This window comes from Uloborus diversus, chromosome 1 (assembly GCF_026930045.1).
Source record: "Uloborus diversus isolate 005 chromosome 1, Udiv.v.3.1, whole genome shotgun sequence".
Taxonomy (NCBI): Eukaryota; Metazoa; Arthropoda; class Arachnida; order Araneae; family Uloboridae; genus Uloborus; species Uloborus diversus.
This window is the reverse complement of record NC_072731.1, coordinates 68,170,166-68,195,885: the sequence shown is the minus strand read 5'-3', so window position 1 is coordinate 68,195,885 and position 25,720 is coordinate 68,170,166. Positions and strand designations below refer to the sequence as shown.

The 25,720-nt window shown below is 33.1% G+C and overlaps 1 protein-coding gene across 1 annotated transcript in view; it reads right to left on the bottom strand.

Moving 5' to 3' along the window:
* The window catches only part of LOC129223903 (BLOC-3 complex member HPS1-like), a 63,001-nt gene that overhangs the window by 25,175 nt on the left and 12,106 nt on the right, over positions 1 to 25,720 (bottom strand). Inside the window, exons 5-10 of the mRNA XM_054858318.1 lie at positions 24,627 to 24,782; positions 23,574 to 23,679; positions 21,597 to 21,657; positions 21,119 to 21,148; positions 20,875 to 20,981; positions 9,717 to 9,875 (exon numbers count right to left, since the gene is read on the bottom strand). Of these exons, the coding sequence (XP_054714293.1) occupies positions 9,717 to 9,875; positions 20,875 to 20,981; positions 21,119 to 21,148; positions 21,597 to 21,657; positions 23,574 to 23,679; positions 24,627 to 24,782 (619 nt within the window). The remainder of the gene's footprint in view (positions 1 to 9,716; positions 9,876 to 20,874; positions 20,982 to 21,118; positions 21,149 to 21,596; positions 21,658 to 23,573; positions 23,680 to 24,626; positions 24,783 to 25,720) is intronic.

Genomic DNA, 25,720 nt, shown 5'->3' with positions numbered 1-25,720 from the left:
AACCTCTTCTCCTCTACCATTACCAAAGATAATTAGAATGCATCTTTAGGACTGCAAATTAGAAAAATTTCTTGGTGTCGGCCCTCAAATTTTTCCTCCACATTCATCACGAAAAGATCGCACATTAAACTGCATTTTTGGCTCTATAAAGGCAAAAAAAAAAAAAGAAATCCACCAGAGAAACCCTGAACCTCCCTGTTCTTAACATTATTGGGGATAATGTTTGCATTTTTAAGGTTTCAATTTCAAAAAATGAGCTGGGGAGGAGGCGCACCCGAGCCCTTAATATTACGAAGGACAGTGAAAATGCAATTCTAAGATTACAAATCAGAAAAATTTCCTTAGATTTGCCCTCAAATCTCTCCTCCCTCAACAACATCAAAGATCGTTTAAAACTGCATTCTTAGATCTAATATTTCAAAAAATAGACGGGAGCGCCACTGAACCTCTTATCCCCTAACATTACCAAAGAACGTTTAAAACGAGTTTTTTATGACTACAAATTCGAAAATTTTCCGGCGGAGAAACCCTTAGACCCCCTTTACTTCAGAGCTTATATTCTACTTACGATTGGTTCATATCAGCTTCCTCTTAAATCAGAAATCCTATACAGTTGTCTCAGAATACAGTACTGATTACAGGAATACCACTTTGAGGCAACAATATATGCACATGTTTGTTAAGAAAAGAGTAAAATTATTGGGTAGGTTTCAACCTTCATGTGAAACTTGCATCGCCTAATGAAAATTCCTTAAAAAATGATCTAGTTAAAGGTGGGCTATATTAATATTTGTAAAATTCAAAAATTTTCCAAAGCCCTGCTTTTTTCCAAATGACCCTCCCCGAGAATTATGTCTGGATCCGCCCCTGCTATAAATGATACATAAAAATGAAGATAAACTGCCCTTTTTTTTTCAAAACGTACGTAACTACTTAAATATGCACCTTCTGCACTAGCACAACAAAGAGATACACAATGAATATTTATTGAGAAAAAAATACTGGACCATAAGAGGAAAAATATTGCAATGTACGAAAAACGGTAAAAAAATAGATTTTTGTTTAATTTCACGAAAATGAACGGTTTATTCGAGCAGAAAAAACTGTAAAGGAATGCGACCAGTTAATCATAAAGGTATGTGAAAAGAGTGTTAAATGGAAGCATTTGAGTGGTTTTAGAACAAGAATTTTAAACATTTGTATTTTCAGAAATATTTTTGGAAATTGTAATTTTTTGCCTTTTTTTCAAACTTTCAAACTCATTTCCCGGTATCTGAACCTCTTTTTCATAACTAATACTAGAAATGAATTTCTTGGGCCCAAATACAGTGCATCCTAAATGTGCAAGTCAAAGTTCAAAAAAAATTTTCAATGACATACCCTACTTGTGACGTCATAAAGACCACGCCTTGTTTGAAAAATCGGACATTTAAAAAAAATGTAAAAATTAAACTTTTTGAAAATAAAAGTTTTTCCTCGATCCATGCTATTTTTTTTTTCAGTTACTAAAAGTAGTACTTTTAACTGATAGAAACAATCACATTAAGAAAATTTACTTTTTTTGTAGAAGACACTTTTATTTAATGAAATAAAAGTCAATAACGCATTGAAAATACTATGAAAAAATGCAAAAAAAAAAAAAAGGCTCTTCTCAGGAAAAAACAAATTCCTAAAATTCCAAGATTTCAGAATAAACAAAAGCTTAGATAGCAAATTTCTATCATTAGCTAAAAATGGAACAACGTTTAAAAGCACAAAAAGGATAAGAAGTTTTTAAAAACGCAGACATGTTTCGGAGGCAATAGCCTCCTTCCTCAGTGCGAAATGAACAAGTGGATGAATCAAGGTCAAGGGAGAGTTTAAATGCGTAACCAGAAAAACATTGACCAATCAGCTATCAGGGAGTCTGAGGCAAAATATGACGTATTTAAACATGTAAGATTGAATAAGATTGGAGAAAAATGTGGAACAGCAAAAGACTCATTGCAAAGATTATTTAAGTTTTTATGAATGTAAAAGGATTCCAGAAAATCTAATTCACCTACTGTTGTAGGTCTGCAAATTATCTTGGCTTCCGAAAAGAGAAAATTGTGCCCTGTGTCCAGGGCCGGATTTGGAAGTGTAGAGCCCCGGGGCAACGAAGGAGTGGAGGCCCCTAATCAGGGTTCAAAAAGATCATCATATTTTCGAAAATATCCGATACTTTGACATGTATCCGAATACTTTGATATAGTATATGTATATATCTGATATTTGCGACCAGTGAAAGTTAGGATATTTTGTAAAAATTTTATTGTGGGGGCCCCTTTGTTGTGGAGGCCCTAGGGCAGTAGCCCTGAATGCCCTCCCTTAAATCCGGCCCTGCCTGTGTCCCAACAATGTTTAGCAATTGAAGATTTGTTCAGTTCCTGTTTTTTAACGTGGTTTTCATGTTCTTTCAAACGAAATTTAAGTGAACGCATTGTCTGTCCCACGTAACCGATATTACATTGACAAGGAATGTGATATATGCCCCACTGATCAAGTGGTTGGATTGGGTCCTACAGTTTGGAAAAAGAAAGTTTATTTATGGGTCTGTAAATTACGCAAAAGTCAAATTTACTGAGAATTCCAGAAATACGAAAAGAAATGTGTGGATAAAATGGTAAAACCACAAAAAAAACCACATTAAAAAATAGGAACCGAACAAATCTTCAATTGTTAAACATTGTTGGGACACAGGGCACAATTTTCTCTTTTCAGAAGCCAAGGTCATTTGCAGACCTACAACAGTAGGTGAATTAGATTTTCTGGAATCCTTTTACATTCATAAAAACTTAAATAATCTTTGCAATGAGTCTTTTGCTGTTCCACATTTTTCTCCAATCTTATTCAATCTTACATGTTTAAATACATCATATTTTGCCTCAGCACTCGCTGATAGCTGATTGGTCAATGTTTTTCCAGTTACGCATTTAAACTCTCCCTTGACCTTGATACATCCACTTGTTCATTTCGTACTGAGGAAGAAGGCTATTGCCTCCGAAACATGCCTGAGTTTTTAAAAACTTTTTATCCTTTTTGTGCTTTTAAACGTTGTTCCATTTTTAGCTAATTTACCTTGCACAAAGCTATCGCTTTTCAAAGTTCTATCATATTTGTAAGCAATAAAGAAAAAATAGTCAGCAATATATAGAGGGAGGGTGGTTCAAAGTGGGTAGGTTTTCGAAGAACGCTGCAAAATTGTAGTTTTTGGATTTTTATCACCACAACAATTTCGGTTTTATTTAGCAGGGTTCTTGAACTTCAAAATAAAAAGTGATTTTTGTGTTATTTCAAACCCAATGTTTATTTATTATCAAACATCACAAACACTTGAAAAACCTGCTTTGCCCTACCAGGGGGTCGGCCCAAAGCTGGTTAGCTTAACGAATTGTGATTTGGTACATTTTCCAATCAAAGATGAAGTCATAAATGATTGACTAGCTACCTGCCATTATTAAAAAAAAGTTGTACTTATTTTTTACACATTTGTTTATAAAACATGAAGAAATAACTGATTGAATTAACAGACTAAATAATTGCCATCCTAAAAAATAACTTTTTAAAGTTATACTAATCATATTGAAATAGAAAATCTAAGTCAGCACATGTGTCAAGAAATTAAAAATAAATATATGGTTAAATCCTATACCTGCTTTGCCTGAAGGCACGTTTTTTTTTTACTCCAATGATTATTACCTTAAATTTAAAAAAAAACAAAATGACAATCGTAGTTTGTAGGTGGATGGTATCAGATTAACATAATTTTATTGGAAATAAAAAAAATAAGCTGGTCTTTGACTAAACAAAAAGTTATTTTTTTTTAGAAATGTATTTTTTTTTTTTAAGCCTGGTTGCGCCATACCACTTCACTGCTGCTTCACTGGGACTGATTAAAACTCAAGGGTGTTCGGGTAAATACGACATACGTATACATCACCGCTTGCATGCCATAGGGGGAGGGGCAGACGAATTTCTACCTGCTTTGGGCTACCAACCCGCTTTGGGCCACCCCCTTCAATGTGTTTACTTAGCAACGACGAAAGTGTTCATGTAGAGATGCTATAATTCAACCTATTTAATCCAACATTATTCGTCCCATTTTATTTGCTGCAAATAGTTTTTATCAGTTTTGAATTCACATTTTGAACCACATGGACGTATGTAACCTTCTACATGTACGGTATACTTAACAGTCAACAAACCATGAAATCTATACCTTCTAAGTAGTGCTTAATGCGGGACCTAATAAAAATCTCGGAGAACATACTAGTGGATTAATGGATATTTCTATCACCGATTACTATAGTTAATGAAGACTTGAAAACAAATAATTGTGAATGTTTTGAATTGCTTGCAATCTTCCAACATATGTAATTTGTAATATTTCTCTTATTTACATTTCGTTTTCCTGATTTATTTGAAATAATACTTGTCAGTTTAGTATTTTGAAGAGAAGTTGTGGTGTTCCCAAAGGCGTTGGGCCCTGTGTGATTGTTGTGATTGTATAGTTTGCACCTCCCAACCTATGAGTCTTAAATTAGTAGCACTTTAGGGATAGTATAATCTGAACATTACTTTTTTCTTCAACAAGATGTTTTTGCTGCCAAAAGCAAATTGTATAACAATAATATAACAGTGATGTTGCCTTAAATAATAGAGACAAGTTGTTGAAATGTTTATTAAGGAATTTAATTTTCCACATTTTGAGTGTGATATTTTGAAAACATTTTGTACAAAGTAAAAATTTCAAGTTGTTTAATTTCGTACTCTCCAAAACGTTAGTATATCCCAATAATACAAATTCCTTGCTATTACATTGATTCAAACTAACTGCTCCATCTAAAAAGAATAAATAAGATGTAATTGTAACACAGTTAGCAATGTATACTAAAAATATACACGTTTTTCTTCATTTTTTCCTAGGTCAAAATTCATCAGCTGGCAGTACTGCTCAATCAGTTGATGTAAAAGAAAAAGTCAAGCAAATATAAAAAATACTTCTGCTTGTTTTGTAGAAAGCTAGTTGACCACTTTCCAAGACTAAACATAAAGAAGAAACTGACATGAAGACCATTATGTCGCTGGAGGCCAGATCCAAAGATGGAAAAGATCTTATTTCAAAACTAAGAGGAGAAGGAGCTGTCATCTATAATTCCTCACCTGAATTGAATCAAGGTAGTTTGATTGTTGCACGGAGATGGAAGCAATCTAAAACGGACGAAAGCTTAGCACCTTGCACTCGCTTAGAAAAAACTATTTGTGGTGGCATTACTGCACATGCACAGGAGAAAAGGTTCCTAGAAATTTACAAGCGATGTCCGAGGGTGTGAAAATGATTTATAATGAGAAGAAATTATGCAAAAGATTGAAACTTGAAATTTTACCAGACATGGTAAAAGATCAAGTTCATTCCCATGTAATGAAGGTTAACACAATATTAGACTATGGAAATTTTTTATGCAACAGATACAAATTAGACAAACACTTGAACAACATGATTCGAACTAAATTAAGGCAATTAGCAAAATTGACCCTTGAAATGATAAATATTGACAATGATATTATCTCTCTTATCGATGCCTTTAATGCGAAATACTACGAATACTTCATTGAAGACGTAAATGGAGAGCAATATCGCTTTCCATCACTGGTCGTCGATATTGGGAGAGCAATGAAATTAGTTGCCGATCGGCAAATCATTGAATGCAGCAAAGTAAATGACAGAGAAAGGAAACAAGAAATAGAAAATTTGGCTTCATGTTTATAAACATGATTATTATCATAACATCGGAAAAACCGCTTTAAATGCCATTCAAAAAAGAAAATGGGGTAAAACTCAGTTAGTTCCACTAATGGAAGATATTATACAATTAAACCAATATTTGGGAAAATATATAAAAGACGCCGAAGTGTTTTAATCGAAAATTTTAATCTAGAAGCGTTTAACTCATTCAACAAGGGGCTTATGTCACAAATTCAAATCTTTAATCGCAAAAGAGCGGGAGAAATATAGCTTTTTGAAACAAAAGACTGTGAAAATAGGCACAATATTCAAAAAGATTCTTTATATTATGAAACACTCATGGTTTCAGAAAAATAATAGCAGGGAAAAACATGCACGTCGAGACAAGCGGGAAATTGCGTTTAAAACCGGCATCCATGCTGTTAAGCTTAAGCAAATTGAATTAATCCAATTAGTTTTAAAGCACAGATTAGATGCTGGAGTTGAATCAACAAACAAGTACGTGTTTGGGAAAAAATGGATGTTTTAAAGCTTATGCTGCTTTAAAAGAAATAGCATATGCTTCTGATGCCGAACAACCAGATCTTCTCGGTACTCTTTTGCGAAAACACATTGCAACAACAGCAAAAGCACTAAATTTCACCGAAAATGACATGACCAATCTGGCAGCTTTTCTTGGTCACGATATAAAAACACACAGAAAGTTCTATAGATTTCCCAATGAAGCAAACCATTTAGCAAAAATTTCCAGACTGCTGATGGCAGTTGATGATGGGACAATTGACCAATTTCATGGTAAATCGCTGGATGAAATCAATGTCAACGTGGTGATGGGAGAAGATCCTGCAAGCAAAGAGGAAAATGTTGATCAAGGAGATTCTGATGAAGATTTGGATGATCCTGAAGCAACAGCTAGTATAGCAACATTTTTAAGAATATTTTGCCATCACGAGCATCAGGAGCAAGAAAAGCGAAAAAACCAAAGGAAACTTCTGTTTCATTTGATCCAAATGCTTCAAGCTGCAGTTACATTAGCACAACTCAAACATTGCCCCCTCAAACATCACACACCAGAAAGCAGAAAATAAAAAGTAATCACGAAAAAATCATGGTCCACACCAGAAAGACGTAAGGCAAGAGATATTTTTTAAAAAATATTTACAATCCAGAATGGCTCCCTGCTCCCAATGGAATGCAAAGAAGCAATTAAAAAAAAACAAAGAGGTTACAAGAAATAATCACGAATCAAGTAAAAGGATGGATACATAGTGAACGCAAAAGATTAATGAAGAAAGACAATATTTAAAAACATAGCCAATCATTTATACAAAATTTTAATCTGGTTTCTGTCTTATTTTCTGAATTCTGAAAAAGATTAGCTCCAATGCCGAAACATGGGACAATCTTTTGTAAATGTGTACATTATCTATGTTCTTATTTGTTGCCTAATATTATTCACTTAAAATTTTTGTTTATTTTTCATTTTGAATTGTTCTTAAATTTATGTATTTGTATTGTCTGTATTTCAAGGATTTACTCTTTTGTTTCTTTTAAATTATTCTATTGTTCTGCTATGTCTCAATATCATGAAAAAAAAGGTGTTTTTTTTTTTTTTTAAACATTTATTTTATATTTGATTTTAAACGTACATAATTCATTTACAATGTTCCACACACCTCTTTTTGCAACATAGGCTACTTAAAACTGCTGTTGCAATTTAAGTTTTTTTTCCTAACCTTAAACTGTACTCATTACATAAAACTACAAATAAGTTTTAATTGTGGATTTTTGTCTTGCAAAATGATATTGTGTTCCACTTCTATTTTAAAAATAACTCTTTCCTTCTGAAAAAAAATGTACTCATAAAAACATAAAAAAATGCGGTTATACATTTCTTCTTTCGGCTGGAAAAAAAAAGACAACACAAAAATTTTGTCATTATCATTAATTTATGCTTTTTTTTCCCCACTTGTGCATATACAGTAATTGTAACGGTCCTATAAATCCACTTAAAGTAAAATCTGGTATGTGTGGCCGTTTTCTGTATTATTATTTGGAAAAAGTATATGTCGTTTATTTCTCAAAATTCTAATTTTTTTCTCTGCTGGAACTAGTGCTCGTGGTTAAGAAAACTGCTTATATGCTGTTTAAGGGACCGAAATTGAAAATTTATAAAATTATAAAAACATTTTCTGAAATCAGGGAAAATTTGTAGACATTTTTTCTGACATAATTCAAAATCTTTTTTTTTTCTTTTCAGCATTGTGTAAGTTTAACAGCTGCGTCACCAATTAGAAACAGTGATCATATTGAAATACACCCCCAGCTCAGTCATTTTCAGCCGAGGACAGCAGTTTTGTGCTTATTAGCACTCACCAGCCTGGCATAGGAAAGTGACTGAGCTGGAGATGGAAAACCTCTTAAGGAAGCCAAGAGTGCAGAAACAAACTGGTAGCTAATATAGAATTAGCAGACCAGACGAGTGACCGAAGAAATGGTTCGGTTCAACTCGAAGATTGAACGCGAGACAAGGTATATTCAGTAAATTACCGCCCATTAGCCAGGGCTAAAGCAGAAATACGTGAAATACACCGCCAGCTCAGTCATTTCCAGCCGAGGACTGCAGTTTCGTCCTTGTTTGCACTCTTGGCTTCCTTAAGAGGTTTTCCATCTCCAGCTAAGTCACTTTCCTATGCCGGGCTAATGAGTGCTAATAAGCACGAAACTGCAGTCCTCGGCTGGTAATGACTGAGCTGGCGGTGTATTTCACGTATTTCTGCTTTAACCCTGGCTAATGGGCGGTAGGTAATTTACTGAAGTGATCATATTGGTTCCTTTTTGATGTTTTCATACTTTGTTAAAGATTGAATAAATAAAATTTCTTTTTATGCTTGTTAAAACAAGATTTGAGTTTCAAAACTGAATTTGTAGTTCAAACATATTTATTTTAAAAAATCAAATTTTTAATTGTTGGATTCCGCTTCGTAATACATGCATATTTCTGATCACCCAAGGAAAAAACTGCAAATGAAGAATGAAACTGAATTTCTTAAAATTTTAAAAAGTCAAAACACAAAAAAAGTTATAATGCATATTTATTGCCATTGACTGATTGTGCATGTCAAGAACATAGCATAATATTCCTTAACTGTGGAATTTTTACTAAATAAATATTTATTTATTGTTTTGCTCAAGAAGCAAAGTTCAATATCCAATTTTGAAAAATATCTGCAATTAGGCGTTTTGATGAACGTAAGGTCTCTGTAAGTCTTGAAACACATGTCTAGAAGAACCTTTTAAATTTGTTTTTTGAACGTTGCTTATAATGCTTTATTTCCTGCTTAAAGAGTTTTATTTTTGTTTATTTATTGATTTTTTTAAATGTTATTTTGAAAATTAAAAGGGTGAACTTACTTTTCTTCCTAGTCAACATTTTAATGAAATCTTGGAATAAATTTTTATTTGGTTCATCAGAGGGAACAAAGTTACGAAGTAACGGACCATTGCTATATCTTCTTCCAATTTTATAAAGACAAGTTTCTTCATTCTCTTAAACTGTTTTTGTCTATCCAAATTAAAACCGTACTAATTTTAAACTTGTATCCAAGAACAATTCTAAGTATTTTTTGCACGTGTCTTGGCATTCATATTTCGTAATAATCAAACAAACTTTTTTAATTAGCATTCTAAATTTTAATCACAAGATATCAATCTCGATTACGATACTTTAGTTTAATACCGTAAAGTAATATTTAAACTTTTATAAAATTCATCAAGTTTATTCATCAAGTTTTTTCACAAACTGCTCTTTTGAAGCTATGTACGACCTAGCTAAATTTTGAAAAACTTTAATTTGGCAATTCCGCAATATAGGATATATGTACAATTATTTTTGAAAGAATAATATTCATCTAAAAATTAAAATCGAAAAGCTTTAAAAAATACTCACTTTTGATTTCCAAATGGCATCAATCAAAGATTTTACATCTTTTTCTAATGATTGGAAAGAAGTTTTTGAATCATAAGACTGATGACGGCTACATTGTAAATTATCAAATGACACGATGAGAGTTGAAATAAGACTTGAAGTTCTTACATGAGGGGTCAGCTGAAAATTGAAAATCAATAGCTTTATCATTTTGTTGAACTGAAATAATTTTATAAATAGCAAATATTAGGTGAGAGGGGAGGGGGGCAAATGGTGAGGAAAAATAATTTTGTACAAACAATGAAACACGGCAACAACTGGGATTCATTTATATATATCTTATTTACAGGGTTATTATAATTAAAGTTCCACTTTCAAAATGCTGTAAAAAATAAAACCACTGGTCAGAATGACCTCAAATTTGAATGGAATATTATCAAAGAAGGGGGAAAACGTATGGCAGAAGAAAAATTAATAGTTGGAATTTTTAGCAATAGATGGCGCTGCAAGTGTCAGAATTCATAAATCAAAACACCTGTCATGCACACGAGTCATTGAAGTTATAAAAACGCCAAATACACGTTTGTTTTCCTCATTTTGCATCTGAGAAGTTCACTATGACTGTCACAATGAAAGACCTGGCCATCCCGATCCCTGATCTTAACCCGTGTGACTTCTGGGTATGGGGCTATCTGAAGGCTGTTGTGTTCAGTGCTCTGATTGCAAACTTTGCTGAGCTGAAGGCATGCATCGCGCAACACATTCTAACCGTGACCCGGAAACACTTCAATCAGTCGTAGAACATGCTGTTTCTCGATTTCAACTTGTTACAGAAAACGAGGTACATCACACTGAACATCTTTTGCGCTAGTCTCACGAAAATTAAAGACCGATTTGATTTTTACTGATGCTTTTTATGCGGTTTTCGGCCTCAGGACAATTAAAAACCGATTTTTCTCATCCGATGTGATATGACCTTGCCGTGTTGAATGGGCTTACTTAACTAAGTATCACACCTGTACCCTCGTGCACACTCTAAGTAGTACGGCGTTTTAACGTATAGTTTACACCTTAGGTAATATTTTATGATTTATTTGTCATTTGTAGTCGACCACTATTAAATTATGATGCTTACAGCGCCATCTGTTGCTAAAAATTTTAACTATTTATTTTCTTCTGCCATCAAGTTCCCCCCTTCTTTGATAATATTCTGTTGAAGTTTGACGTCATTCTGACCAGCGGTTTTATTTTTACAGCGTTTTGAAAGTGGAACTTTAATTATAATCACCCTGTATATATGTTTAAAAAAATTAAGTGGCTTCAAGAATTTTGAAAGTGTCAAAATGTTTGTTTAACATAAAAATTAAAAGCTTTTTTTTTATTTAACAAGCTTTTTTTAATATTTTTTACGAAGAAAAACTACCAAATACGATTCTGTTTCTCCACTGTACACTGACTCGTAGTATGATGCCAAGAATTACTATGAAGCAGAATAGAAGGCGCACTTGGGATTACTGAAATGTAAATAAGAGTTGAGGGCAGCCAACAGGATTTTTTTTTTAATGGTTTGAGGGGGGGGGGGGGGGGGCGTAAGGCAGTATTTTGCCCATGGGCATGGTTGAGTTCTCAGCGGATTTGGAGAAAGGTGGGACGAGGCATGCCGAAATGAGTCAAATTCAGCTCCTTGCGACAGCAAACATCCTGGTTCTTATGTTTCTGTAACATATTACTTGAGATAATTTTTTGTGACTCACATGTTTCATATACTGCTGTTTATTTAATCCTGAATGCTGTATTTTGGGAATTCTTTTGTATTGCTTTCTTTTATCTTACTTCTGCATATTTTTAATCTGTTTAGCCCAAAAAAAAAAGAACTACACTACTATTCCTTTTCGTTTTCTGCACTACTTGTAACTGAAAAAAAAGTTGGTGTATTGGGAAATCTATAGCTTTTTTTTTCTTTTAAACTTAAAATAGTTGCTCTTACAAAGTTAGAACAATGCTGTAAAACTGTACAATCTAGTGCTAAATTTCAGAGACTGAAAAGGACAAATGAAATGCCTTTATTTAAGGCCTTTATTTAATTGTTCTTGAGTCCTTGAAAATAATTAGATCAGTCTTTGAAATTCCTAAGCAAAGTGTACTTCAATTTTATTTGTTATCAAGTGCATAAATTATGAATTGTCCCAATGGGCAGCATGTTACTCTCTTGTTACCCCTTTTCCAAATCCGTACACCATTTCTTTTAAAGCATTTTTTACTATTGATCATTTTGTATTTAATTCATTGTTGTATTTGTGGGTGGGTTAGAGGCGTAATCAAAAACGCCTCCAACCGACTCCAAACCGACAGCCGATGTAAGCAAATAACAATGTATAATCAACTCTTCTCCCTTGCTTTTTTTCTCTGAGTACTGCTGTCATTGATTTGTCAACCCCAAAACAATTTTTAGTGTATTATCATAATTTGCAAAAGAGTATGTTTGCGTATTTTTCCTGAGAATTTTGTAGTTCCAATTATCCCTTATAAGGCTTTAAATGCAGAATTTTAAATCCATTTTATAAAAACTTCCTCCGGGGAAAACCCCCAGACTCCCTAAAATTGAAAATATTCTATACTCCACTTAAAATGGATACCATTTCCCCTTTTAAGTTAAATTCAAAAGGACAGCAAGCAACACAAAACAGAAAAAAGTAAGGCATGACCTTACGTATAGCAGGGAAAAAAAAACAATATAGAAGGGGGGGTGCTTAAAAAATATCCTTTTTTGCCACCGACAGAAAAGCTGTCTGGACTACAAAAGAGACCCAAACCTAAAATAGCTTTGGGACATGTTAAGTCTAAATCCAGCCTTGATTGCAACTAATATTACTCAAAAAAAAAAGAAAACAATCCTGCCCCCCCCCCCTCCAGAACTCAGTTTTAAATCAGCCTATGTCCAGCATCCCATGGGTGCAAGACCTTCCGTCTCAGGACGAATTTCCGTCTTGGACAAAATTTCCGAGACGGAGGTCGGGACGGAAATAAATTCGCTGACTTTCTTTAAGTTTTTACTTAAAAAAGAAAATTTGAGTGTTTGAAAAATATGCTTTAATATATTACTGGACCGTTCATAACCACGAATTTACATCGGTTCCTTTCTCTCGGTTTTCCGCCATGGGCTTGTTTTGTTTGCAACGTGCTTTTGGAGGAGTGGCTTTTCGACTGGAGCCGTTTGTCTTTTTTTAGGTATAGCTGTGTTATTTCAAACTCACTGCATTGCAGAACGAGGAGTTGCTCGCTATTCTTCCTGATTTTTCGAAATAATTGGCTCTAATTGAAAACTTAGCCTTTTCTTATGCTATTTTCGATCATCTTTTCGTTTTTTTTTTCATTTGCGCGTGTTTTTTTTTGCAAACTTTACGCGCATTTATGAAAGCTATGTACGCTCTTAAAATGTCTTAAGAGTTGAATCTAAACCACCGAATGAGAGTGATTGCTGACTAGATGAAATGTTTTCGCCACAACAAAGGGCATCCGCATACCAGATAAAACGTAAACTCAGGGATTTTTTATACTTTAATGAAATTGGGATTTTTGGAAATAATTGAGGAAAACTTTCAAGCTGGTTGGAAACACCGATGAGCAACCATTCCTGCATTTTTGACAAAGACTTGAGGAATCACTAAATTCCAATGTCATTGAATCTAATACTCGCTAGAATAGAAATATGGGGAGGGGGAGAGAAAGGAAAGGAGAAAAATAAAGGCAGCACGAGTTTGTGAAAAAAACGCTGCTCTTGCAAAGAGGGTAAGTCCGCAAATTGACCCACGATACTGAGGTCTTAAAACGTTTATATTTTGGACAATCTGAGAGGAGGGGGGGGGGGGGGCTACTCAAGGACTCCAGCATAAAATATCGAAAATGAATTGAAAACCATTTTTGAAGCTCGGAGTGGTTCGATATTTCTCCTCTGCAAAACTCTTAAAAATTTAAAAGTCAAAAAGTTTTAGGCTCTCTTTAATGATGTAAAAGTGGGGAGGGGGAAGTTTAAAAAAAAATCAAACTGGAGTCTTAAAAACACTAATTTAGGCAATCTTTGGTGAATTTATGATATAAGGTTTTGGTGTTCTAATATGAAAATGTTTTGTATCTGATGTATTAAAACTATTTGAGGCTATACTTAAATGACTTAAGTGAAAGGGCATTTGGGACTCTCTCCCTGAAAGTGTTTGTAATTGAAGTCTTAGAACTTTTAGGCTGTTTTTGGCAATGTCAAGAGGGAGGGAGGGGGCTCTCTTTGGGCGAAATTCTGAAACTGGAGTCTTAAAAGCGCAACTTTAGACCGTCTTTAGGTTCGGGGTTCCTCTTCCCCAAAAAATATTCAAAGCTGAAGTATTCGAAACTCAGCTTTAGGTAATCTTAGGAAAACTGAAGAAGAGGGAATTGGAAGCCTTTATCTCAATAAATTTATAATTTAAATTCTTAAATCCTCGGTGATGAAAAGTGGAAACCGCAAATTGAAGTCAAATTTAGTGAACTTAGGGGAAGGAGTTCGGGGGGGGGGGGGGGGTCTCTTCCCGAAAATTTCTCCGTGCTGAAGTATTGAAATGTTATTTTGGCTATTTTTGAGTGAGTTAAGAGTTAGAGAATTCAGGGGCCTTTCTCGAAACATTTTCAAAATTGAGATCTTAAAACTTTGGGTTGTCTATGGCGATGTGTGGAGGGGAGTTGCTTTCTCAATGGAAAAATAAATCTTAAACAAAAACTTACACTGCGTTTAGTAAACACAATGGAAGGGGGGGGGGGGGTATTCCGCACCCCAGCCCGAAATATTTCCATTTCTGAAATTTTTAGAGCTTTGTTTTGGGCTATGTTTGGATGACTTAAGGGGAAGGGTGTTGGAAGATTCTTTCAAAAAGTTTCCGAAATCAAAGTATTAAAACTTTTTAGGCGGTCATAAGTCATGTTTGTAGGTAAAGGGGGGGTACTATTCCTACAAAAAAAAAAAATTAGGAACTGAAGCCTTAAAAAATTGAAATTTAGGACATTTGTAGTGAACTCAGAGCGAAAATATTTTGATGCTGAAATATTTAAAGCGCCACTTTAGGCTATATTTGAGTGCCTTAAGAGGGATGCGATTCGGGGACCCTGCCTGGGGTTAGGATTCAGTTCCCCTATTACATTTTTTTAATTAATGAATATTGGAAAGGGTACCTTGTTCAAAAAATATATCTACTTCACTGAAGCTTTTTTTTATTGCTAATTTCACCACCTGGTATCTTATAAAAGAATTGTTTTTCAAATGAAGACTGTGGGGGGAATGGTGCCAGTTCATTATCATTAGTCGCCCATACCCTTCCCACACCTTTCCTTCTTTTGTGCTTTGTTGGCGCTACCTTGGGTAGACTTTCCGATCAGAACTGATTTATGTTGCAAAAGTGAAAATCTTATGTCCTAAGCGATTTTATTGCTGCAATAAAAATGTTTACGATCGATAAAAAAACTATTGGTGGGGAGCTCCGAACGCTTTTACCCCTAACATTATCCAACATCGTCTAAAATTTCGTTTTTTGAACTTCAATTTCGAAATATTGCCGAAGGAGGGTTCCTGAACTCCATCCCTTCAATAGTGCATTCAAAAGGGAGTACAAACCTTATGAAAGATGGAGTACAATTTCGTTTTTAAAGCTACAATTTCGGGGAGAGCCCAGAGCGCCTCCCCCCCTCTTTCCCCAATATTTTTTGAAGGTTGCCCAATGTTGTGATTTTCGGAGTATCAGTTTGAAATAATTGATATAAGAGTCCCTGAACCCCTCCTTTCCCGGAACTTTATCAAAATGGCCTACCATAGCGTTTTTTGGACTCAAATTTGGAAAAATGTCTGGGGGAGAGCCCCCAGACCCCCCCCCTTATTGCCGGATATTAGGTTTTTTGGAATTATGATGCCAAAACGCTTAAATACTGCAATTTAAAGGATTAAATTTTAAATCAAACACAAATTCAAAAACTGGCATTATTAAAATCTACAACATTTATACACAAATTTTTCCTTAAGCCCGCATGCGGGCGGGGGAGGGGGGTGTTGGGCTGAAAATATTTTCCGTCTTGAACACATCACCATACTTGCACCCATGCAGCACCCCCAGAGGTATCGTTTCACTTGGAGGATTTTGTGGCCACAAGCATATTTAATGTCCCCCAGTCACCATTAATGAAGATGGTTTTAAAAACAACTGATGAAGATGTAAATCCTATAAGATACGTATATAAAGAAAAAAATTTCCCCGTGTTTCAGGACTGGAGGTATAAAAACTGAGCCATATGCAGAGGGTTTATTTTTCAAATAAATTCTAACTACATTTAACGATTTAGGGACAAAAGAATTTTTCAAGTAGTAAGAAAAGAAATTTTTTACTATCTGAACTTGGAGAAAAATACAGAATTCATAAGAAAGCAAGCACTTATATCTGAACACAAGGTAGTTAAAGAAAATTATTTCACCCATTTTTCTGTATGAAAAAACTTAAGGCATAAAAATCGAAATTATTCTTGGAAGTAATGCCCTGAATAAAAACTTAGTCCACAATGTCAACTTTTAATATCATAAATTCAACACAATTACAAATCAGTAGCACAATCAAATAGAATACATGAAACCAAAAAAAAAATCCATTGAATATTTTAGGAACTTTAAACTCATGCATACATAAGGAGCAGAAATATTCTACATAAAACATCCTTCCTGTCCGCAGGGTCAAAATAATTCACCTGTGACAGTCGTAAATTACCCTTTAGTCTTACTTCCACCAGTAGTTCTTTATGATATATAGTGACCACCGCATATTTGAATAATGTTTGTCTTAAACAGTTTTGATTCAATAAAGCAAGAATGTACAAATATTTTTTAAGCATGGAATTCTACAGACAGTTTAAGCGATCCTGATTTAATTTTCAGTTAAACAAGATAATGTATCATTAAAAGCATGCTGTTTATTCAAAATGGTCATTCTTTGGTTTTCCAAAAAAATTATCGTATAACAGTACAAAAAAAGCAATGACAAAACTCAGATTTTAACTTATCTGCTTCGAGAAAATGCATCTACTATTGATAGCTAACAATGGGTAGTAAGTAAGTCAGCCCATTCTAATTTCAATGTCATAAAAAATACCTATAGTCCCCAAGAATTTGCATCTTGTTGTTTCAGTGTTTTACGCTCCAAAAACAAGACTGGAGAAGGTTCCATTGAAACTATGGTCTCTCTCCGTCTCACTGATTTTGTTCAACTTTTCCCAAGAGAATTAACCCTAAAAGTGTGTAACACCCTACTTCCCCCCCACTTTTCACTATTTACAAAAAGAAAAAAACCCTTATTTTACTTAAAGAAAGCAAAAAAAAAAAAATGCGCTGATGCACCAAGTGTTTGTGGGAAACAATTAGTCGCTTAACCGTTGATTCATTCAAGCTGCATGTTTGATTCAAATATCTAGCAGCTTTTCAATATTAAAGTTAGATTTTGTTCTGTCTTTGAGGATTTGATTCATTTAAAGCAGCTGATTCAAATAACCACTGGTTCAATTAACCCGCGCTCATTGTGTTTTAAGCAAAATCTTGTAGCCTTCTTTGGTTTGTAACAGGCTTGGAGTAATCGCCGATTACGTAATCGTAATCTGCGTAATCGATTACATTTTTGTATAATTGTAATCATAATCATAATCTGTCAATGGGACACTCGTAATCTTGTAATCGTAATTTTAATCAAGTGTTTCTTGCATATTAGTAATTGTAATCTAAGTTTAGATAATCGTAATTTTGGTACCATAATCGTGTAATCTCGACTTGCTGAAAGTGAAAACTTTCAAGTTGCGTTTCTACAATGCTATGCAGACGATAGGATCTGTACTGAGGAAAAAATAAGACTTCAATAGAAATGTACAAAGGACTAGACAGCAGAGCCTTTAGGCCCTGCTGTTAAAAGGGCTCGTTCGTGAAGGGTCATAAACATGCCGCATCTTAAATGGGTTTTTGTACCCTGTAGGTGTCATTGACAGGAACGCGTCCCCAAGTTGGATTGGTCCATCAATTTTCCTTTTCATCTGTGAATGACAGACAAACAAGCCCTCCTTGGAAAGAGAACAATATCAACAGTTGCTGTACGAACACATGTTTTTCGTTCCGACAAAGTTCTACAAAAACAGTTTTATGCCTTTGGTGTTTTTTTTTTTTTTTTTTTACCTTTCATTGGCGGAAGAGGAGGAATTTTGTCAAAAGAAGAGCGAATTTGGATTTGCACTTCAGTGCTCATTCACACGCACTATCTTAGCGGTTCTTTGATTTTTGTGATGACATCACTCTGGTAAGTGATTCTTCAAAATATTTTCACATCTAATTTAATCTTAAATTTATGCTTTATATTTCAATGCTGATACTTTTTAATAGGTATATAAGAGAAAAAAAGTTTGCATTTAAAGAATTTAAAAACATTTGTTTTAACCTTTGTAAAAACATTTGCTTTTGAAAAATATCATTATAAAATGCTTATGCATGTGGGGGAAAAAATAATGCCTCGAAAATCATAGCATAATTTATTATACTCATTTTTTACTTTTTAAAGTGCTTTACAATTATATTGCTTTAAGAGTGTTCAAGCACTATCTTGAGGACCTCCTGACCAAAAATTTGCAATACTCTAATACGACAGTAAAAAAACTGTTGTCAGCACTAACTTCTAGAATGAGTCACTATGAAGAATCGGAAGCATTTCAATTGGCTTCATTTTTAGACCCAAGGCTCAAATGCAACTGGTACGATTCAAGCACAAAAAATAAAATAAAAGAAATTATCGAGGAAGAAATAATGTCTAACAAAGACTCATAACATTTGCACTGAATCAGAAGATAAGGGACACAAAAGATGTGTCACCAAAACAGCCTGCAAAAAAAAAGGGAAATTGTTCGCATTTTTAGAAAAACCAGCCAGCACTTACAAAAATAATAATTCTTTAATACAGGAGAAAATCGAAAGCGAAATAAATGCGTATGAAACTAGCGTACCAAATGGGCATAATATTGATCCCCTATAATACTGGGGATCCAATATTCATGTATACCCATTACTGAGCAAAATTGCTCCCAAGTACTTGTCAATTTGTGCATCATCTGCACCTGTTGAGCGGTTATTCAGTATTGCCTGAAAGTTTTATACCTTACAGAGAATGAGGATGAAACATGATACATTTAAAGCATTGGTATTATTAAAATGCAATAAAAAAATTGTCTTGATTGCAGTATTTATTTTGAACATTTATTTTCCTATCATTTATTTATACTATTTGAATATATTTTAATACTATGCATGTTTTGCAAAATTAAATACATAGGGTTTTTTTTCTTTTTTTCAAAAATAGGTTGAATTAAATAATATTATAGCAAATTGTAGAGAATTAGAATGTAGAAATATAGTACATAAATTTTAGGAAACTGTATTGGTTGCATGAAAAATAATAATGAAAATTTAAATCATGTACAAAATGCATTATAATGTGGCAAGTCATTTGGATATGGGACACCTAATTACCTGTGCAGGATATATGGTCAAAATAGTTATGTAGCATTTAAAAGCACAATCAAAGATCATAATTTTTTAACTATGACATTGTTGCCGCAGAATAATAATAAGAATAATATAGTATATGTGTGCATGTATTTTCCTCTCACGAGTCTGTAATCGTAATCGGCACATCGTAATTGTAATCGATTACATTTTTGACATAATCTAATCGTTGCTGTAATCGTAATTACGTTTTGGCAGAGGATTATAATCGTAATCATAATTGTAAAATCCTATTTTTCAAGCTGGGGTAATCGATAATCGTAATCGATTACATTTTCTCGTAATCAACTCCAAGCCTGGTTTGTAACATACGAATGGTTTTCTTCATTGGTGGTTTGAAACGTCTTATTACACCCAGGTGAGCATGTTTCAAAAACATTTTACACTTATTTTTCGGATGCTAAATGTTCGTTGTCAAACGATCAGAGGTGCGGGGGCGGTAGCTAGGTATTGATAGAACGTAGAAAACTTAATTTACAAGCCAAATTAATCCAAAAAAAAAAATTTCATGGGGAAGAATTTCATACATCTTCATTTCATACATCATCATGATCCAGGACCGTCAGAGAAGTATCTCTTGTTCTTTTGAAACAGGTTTTTTAATTTTTTTATTTTTTGCCTTCCCCCCCCCCCCCCCCCCAGTAATTCTCAAACATTCTCAATACATGAGCATCAGAGCATAATTGAATCAGCTCCTCTTTTTTTTCCTAAGGGGAAGCAAGAGATTTCTCTCTTTATTTTAGTTTCTCAAAATTATAAACAAACAAGAGTTTCCAGCTTTAATTTTAAAAAATCGACATTAGAAATATTAAATATTCAATGCTAAAAAATTGAACCCTTAAAAATTTCAAGCAAATATAGCTAACACTTCAAAATTTCACTAATTTGATTACATGAACAAATACAAATACAAAAGTGACGACCAGCAACAGGCTCTGGGCCCAGCTAGACTGGTCCTAATCAATTTACAATCCCCAGTGAAGATCAATGGCCCTCTTAAAACTGTCTACTTCCTTGCTCATTACCACCTCTTCCGGTAAGTTGTTCCAAGATTCCCACTACCCCTGCTAAAATAATAATTTTTCCTAATATCCATGTTAGCCTGAGATTTAAATAGCTTAAAACAATGACCCCTTGTCCTGTTTTCAGTGCTAAACTTCAGTCCCGTAACATCTTTCGTTTTAATAAATTTAAACAGCTGAATCATGTCCTCTCGGTCTCTTCTTTGCTCAAGACTGTGCATTTTAAGCCTTCTAAGCCTGGAATCATAATCTAAGTGGGGAAGTCCACTTATTAGCGTTGTAGCCCGCCTTTGAACCCTTTCCAATACATTAATGTCTTTCTTAAGATAAGGAGACCAAAACTGAACAGCATACTCCAAGGTTTTTTGTCCTCAGAAGACGGGCATTAAAACTTTATTAGCACAAATGTTTATGGCATTAATTCTTGAGGAGTTGTGCATTTTAATGAGCCAACAACTGACGTATGCCTATACTTCTTCCCATCTAGTGAGCTATGAGGGTAAAATCCTTCGGCAACAAATACTGTGCTATCATAGTGGCAAGAAATTAGCAAAATCCTGATTACCTCACAGAGTAAAACAATGGTAATTATAGGAGTCACTTCTACTGCATACAAAACGTGGGGCACAAGTGATCCAGTCTGAGATTTGATGAATAGAAGAAGGCTTTGAGCTCCCCATTTTCAGTTTATCATAATCTTCTGCATCCTGTAAAAATGAAGTTTCAATGTATTACTCAACAGAAATTATCCATGGGAAAAACCACAAAAGGTTTTAATTTTTTATGATTGAATTTCAAAACAGATGCACTAAATACCTTGGATTTCTTCTTGATTGAACCTACAACAAATAAAATAATTAATTAACAATTTGGCATATAGTTAAGAACAATTAAAAACATAAGATTTTTAAAATAGAGCCTAGCACCATTTTATACACACAGAGATCTACTTAATGCCAAAACAACATGACATTTGGTCAGACATGTGAGAAAAAAAAAACGCTTGTAGTAACAAAATCAATCAAAAGATCTTAAAGCTTAGAAAAATATGATATTGCTAGCTCAGTTTACAATTGTTCAAATGTATTTCATTACTAATAATCAAATAATTAAAGTTACTATATTTTATAAACCAATCAAATTATTTTCTTCAGTATTATGTAATGAAAAAATTTAATTCCAATTTTAACTTGATGGAGTCTACTAGCAGATTGCATCAAAATTAGATAAAAACTCAAAACTGCATTATTACTAATGAACTTTAAAATATAGCCTAAGTACACATACTTTTATTTACATTCAGCATCTCATCTTGATCTGACAGTGCTGATGATATTGGTATAAAAAACTAGAAATAAATGGAAGAAAATTATGATTAATCTAGTTTATTTACATTGAAAAGAGCATAATAAACACAAACAATTAAATAAGAATTTATATATTTTAAAGGGATGCTAAGAAAGTATTAAGTTTTCATAAATTATAGTGAATTTCTTTAAAATTAAATAATAACTAGAGCCCCATATGTGCATATGAGGCAGTGAAAAGCAAAGGTATGTAAATGTCAAAATTAAAATTTTGGAGGTAAATCAGTCAGGGTTGTGTTTTTGACGTCAAAAACCAGTTTTTGTCATGACATGTCAAAAACCTGTCAAAAACTCAAAAACCTGACGAACACTGTCAAAAATCTGTCAAAAACTCAAATACAGCCATTGTTAACATTTTTTATAAAGGTATGAGATTCCTCGTCCTGAAACATGATTTCATCTTAATTTATTTTTCTTATCATTTAAGTAATATAAAAATTAAATTAAAAAATTTCATGAAAATAAAATTAATTCCTTAAAATTAATTTGTAAGCTGCAAAAATAGTTACAAACATTAAAACTTAAATCCAGTTTTTAAAGTGGTTCTGTTTAAACTTTTTAATAACTAACTAATTACAAGTAATTTTATCTATCTAAAAAATTTTAATGTTTTTTTTTTCTTTCGTAAATTTAGAAGTGAAAAAATATTTCTTTTGTTGAAGAAAATTAATGTCTTCCATCAAAAGGTGTGGTTCTTAAGAGAGTTTGTCTCCAGCAAAATTACGTAGATAACTATGTAATAAAAACTACTCTTAACACAAAAAATGATAGCTTTTTAAGATGAAGCTGCATCACATCCAGGAAATTAGTTCTCCGTTCAGAATGTCTCTGCAGCAATAAGGTTGGAAAGGTCTAAGAAAACCCCAATATTTTTGTCAAATTTGTGCAACTTATGGTGCGTTTCCATTCAAGCCAATGTTGTTCCGCATTTATTGAGAGAATCTTTTCCAGTTTTGGATTGATCCATTCTAAATAAACTTGGTATACAAAAGGCTACAAAACTGGTATTTTTCTACTGCATGCTCCAAGGGAAAAAATATTTAGAATGAGACTAAATTAAATTAGTGACTGTTGAATAAAGAGGTCTATTTTATTAAGTCTGTTAGTTTGAAAGTATGCTAGACAAATGAGCAATCTTCTTACAGCATTGGAAAATTAAAGGAATTACTAGTCATTAAGTTTAATTTTAGCTATTTATAATTACTTTCTATTCTATAATTATAATTGCTCTTTCGTTTATTTCTCTTTTTTTCTACAGACAAGCAGCCTGTTGAATCAAAATTATACTTGGGATTGTTTACTGCAAATTATTTTAGAGTTCTAAAACTCCAAAAATGTATTCTAGTGTCTGAAATCAAAAACTATAAAACTATGATAAATTTTTTAATGCATTTTTGTAATCAATATCAAATTTTAGCAGGTTTTGGACAGGAATGTAGGTTTTTTACAATTTTGTCAAAAACCATGTCAAAAATGGGTTTTTTACATGACGGTAAAAACTGCGGTTAAAACAGGATAAAACCTCCAACTGTCATACAAGCAATAGGAGACCAATCCTCTGTTTTGGAGCTAGAGATCTTAATGGCAATAATTTCACTATATTAAATGTCTACCCTGCATTGTAAACAAATATGTTTAAAGTTCAATTTCAATCAAAATATCAGCAACAAATAATCAGAAACCACTGACTGTCTTATTACTAAACATTTTAGAGATACTATGTGAAAAAAAGCATTTTTGTTTGCTACTTTGTTATTCCCATCATATGTTAATGTCTCACTGAAGAGTATTTTCTTTTTACAAATTTCTTCAGGAGGCAATGAGTTTTTTCTCGAAAAATTTCAATGAATTTATAACAGATATCAAAACTTGAATAAAAATTTATATCAGTACTCACCTCATCATCACTATCAACTTGCTCAGCAGGATTAGCAGTTCTTAATGCTTGAACAACAAGTATTAACTGTAACAAGTTTTCTTTTGGAAGCTGTTCAGAATTTCGACTGAAAAATAAAAATGCGAGCAGAGAACTTTATTAACTGATTTTAAAGACCTTAAATTGCAATATTTAAATATATGAGTCATACATGAAATTTTGAAAGAAAAAAATAATATGCATTGCACTTTTTTTTTCATAAAAAATTAATGAAAATACTGAATATATAAAGCAATATCTGTAAGAGTTAATCAAGTTCAAGATAAAAGACATTCTCAACTATTGGCTTGAAAATTCCTCTTTTCGCATTGTTTGTCTCACACAGAGGCATAAAAACTTTAAGATTGACAAAACTTTAAGTAAGATTTGACAGCTTACTATAATAAAATATAGAATGATACTAAGAGGGCATGTTAGCTAAGTCCATAACTAGGGGGCTCAGCTTGGAATTAGAATAGTACAGGGAATGGCTGTTGGAAAGGCAGGGGGTGGGGGTAGCAATAAAACTGACATGGGGCCCAGATTAGCTCTTGAAGGCCTTGACCGTGTACTTTAAAGGCATTAGGAAATACATCATACATTTCTGCATTATTTATCACTGTGCCAGTTTAGGAAAGTTCTTTTCGAGCATGATTACACATTTATTTATTAACTACATTTAGCTACTGCAAAAAATTTTTAAAAAATATTCGAGACTAGCAAAATTGAATGAGAAATATTAAAACTTTTGCTCAAAAGTAATGTTAGAAAAAGTACTTCAATAAAGTAAAATTTCCAGACCTATATGTTTAAAAAAAACCCTTCATAAAATTTATTTCTTGGAGTTGAAAAAAAAATAATAATAACAATGTTAGTACAGAAGTATTTTAAAGAAAGCTATCAAAATAAAAACATTTAACAATAGAAAAAGCTCTTTCTTAGAAAGCTTTCATATGTGGACCTCACACATATTTTCTCAAATTTCTGCAAAAGAAGTTCAATTAAAAAAAATATCATGGAATTCTGAACAATTACCTTGAATACAAAGCCAAAAGTTTAGTATCTACTAAAGCAAATGCATGGCTATAAGTTACACCTTTGTGAGATTGTCTTGTTCTTTCAAGAATTTCTTGAAGCAAGTTAATGCAGGATGCTGTAATATCTTGATTGATTATTAATCTTTCCCACAGCCTATGAAAAACAGTAAAACAAAGGAAGCATTTCATAAGATATCAATATATGTAGAGTCTCAAATTGTGCAATTTTAAGAGTTATTTATATTAGTAAAAAAATTATATTAGTAAAAACAATTCTTATTGAAAAGCTGAAGTTATATGCCTGTTGTCTTTGAGCCCCTTTAGATTGAATTGTCATTTTTGCTACAGTTAATTTATATAATATCTAAATTTGTACTGATTTAATCATTATTAATTTCAAATGAATTCATGTAAAAAGTAATAACAATAATAAGTTCAAATGAAAAAGATACTAAATGGTTTTCTAATCTTTAGAGTGTTTTGAAAATTATTTTTTTAGCTTATGTAACAAAATGTGAACATAATATGAAATTTATTTCCTATTCAATTCACTGTGAATTATAACTACAACTCAGAAGTTTTGTGAATGTTTTCCAATTCACAAATTTATCTCATTAGCAAATATAACAAATAGTTTTATTGACAATAATATCAGAAATTTTAGGAATTGTAAGAGCAACAAACCTGTGGGGGGCCCCTTTTGACTTGCGGAACCGAAGAATGTGCACAATAGCACATCTTTTTATCTTGGCAAAGGTTCCCATCCCCCGAGAAAAATGGTGTGCCACCCAAAAAAACTGAACCCCCCCTCCCCCCCCCCCCAAAAAAAAACATCAGTTGTGCAATTTGTACCGTTGATTTTTTTTAGGTTGACCCCATTGACATTTGCTTAGCTATACGCTGTAGTAGAGGGAAGGTGTAAATATATGTAAGTTTTGATAATGTGACTGAATAACTTAAAGTCTTTTTTTTTCTTCCCCCAAATCGGTCTTCAATTGCTTGCAAAAAGGAAAAAGTGCTTTGGGATCAGGGGAGGGGGGAAAAAATGTTTTCAAATGTCCTCAAATTATCCCTGGAAAGGAAGTTCTGAAG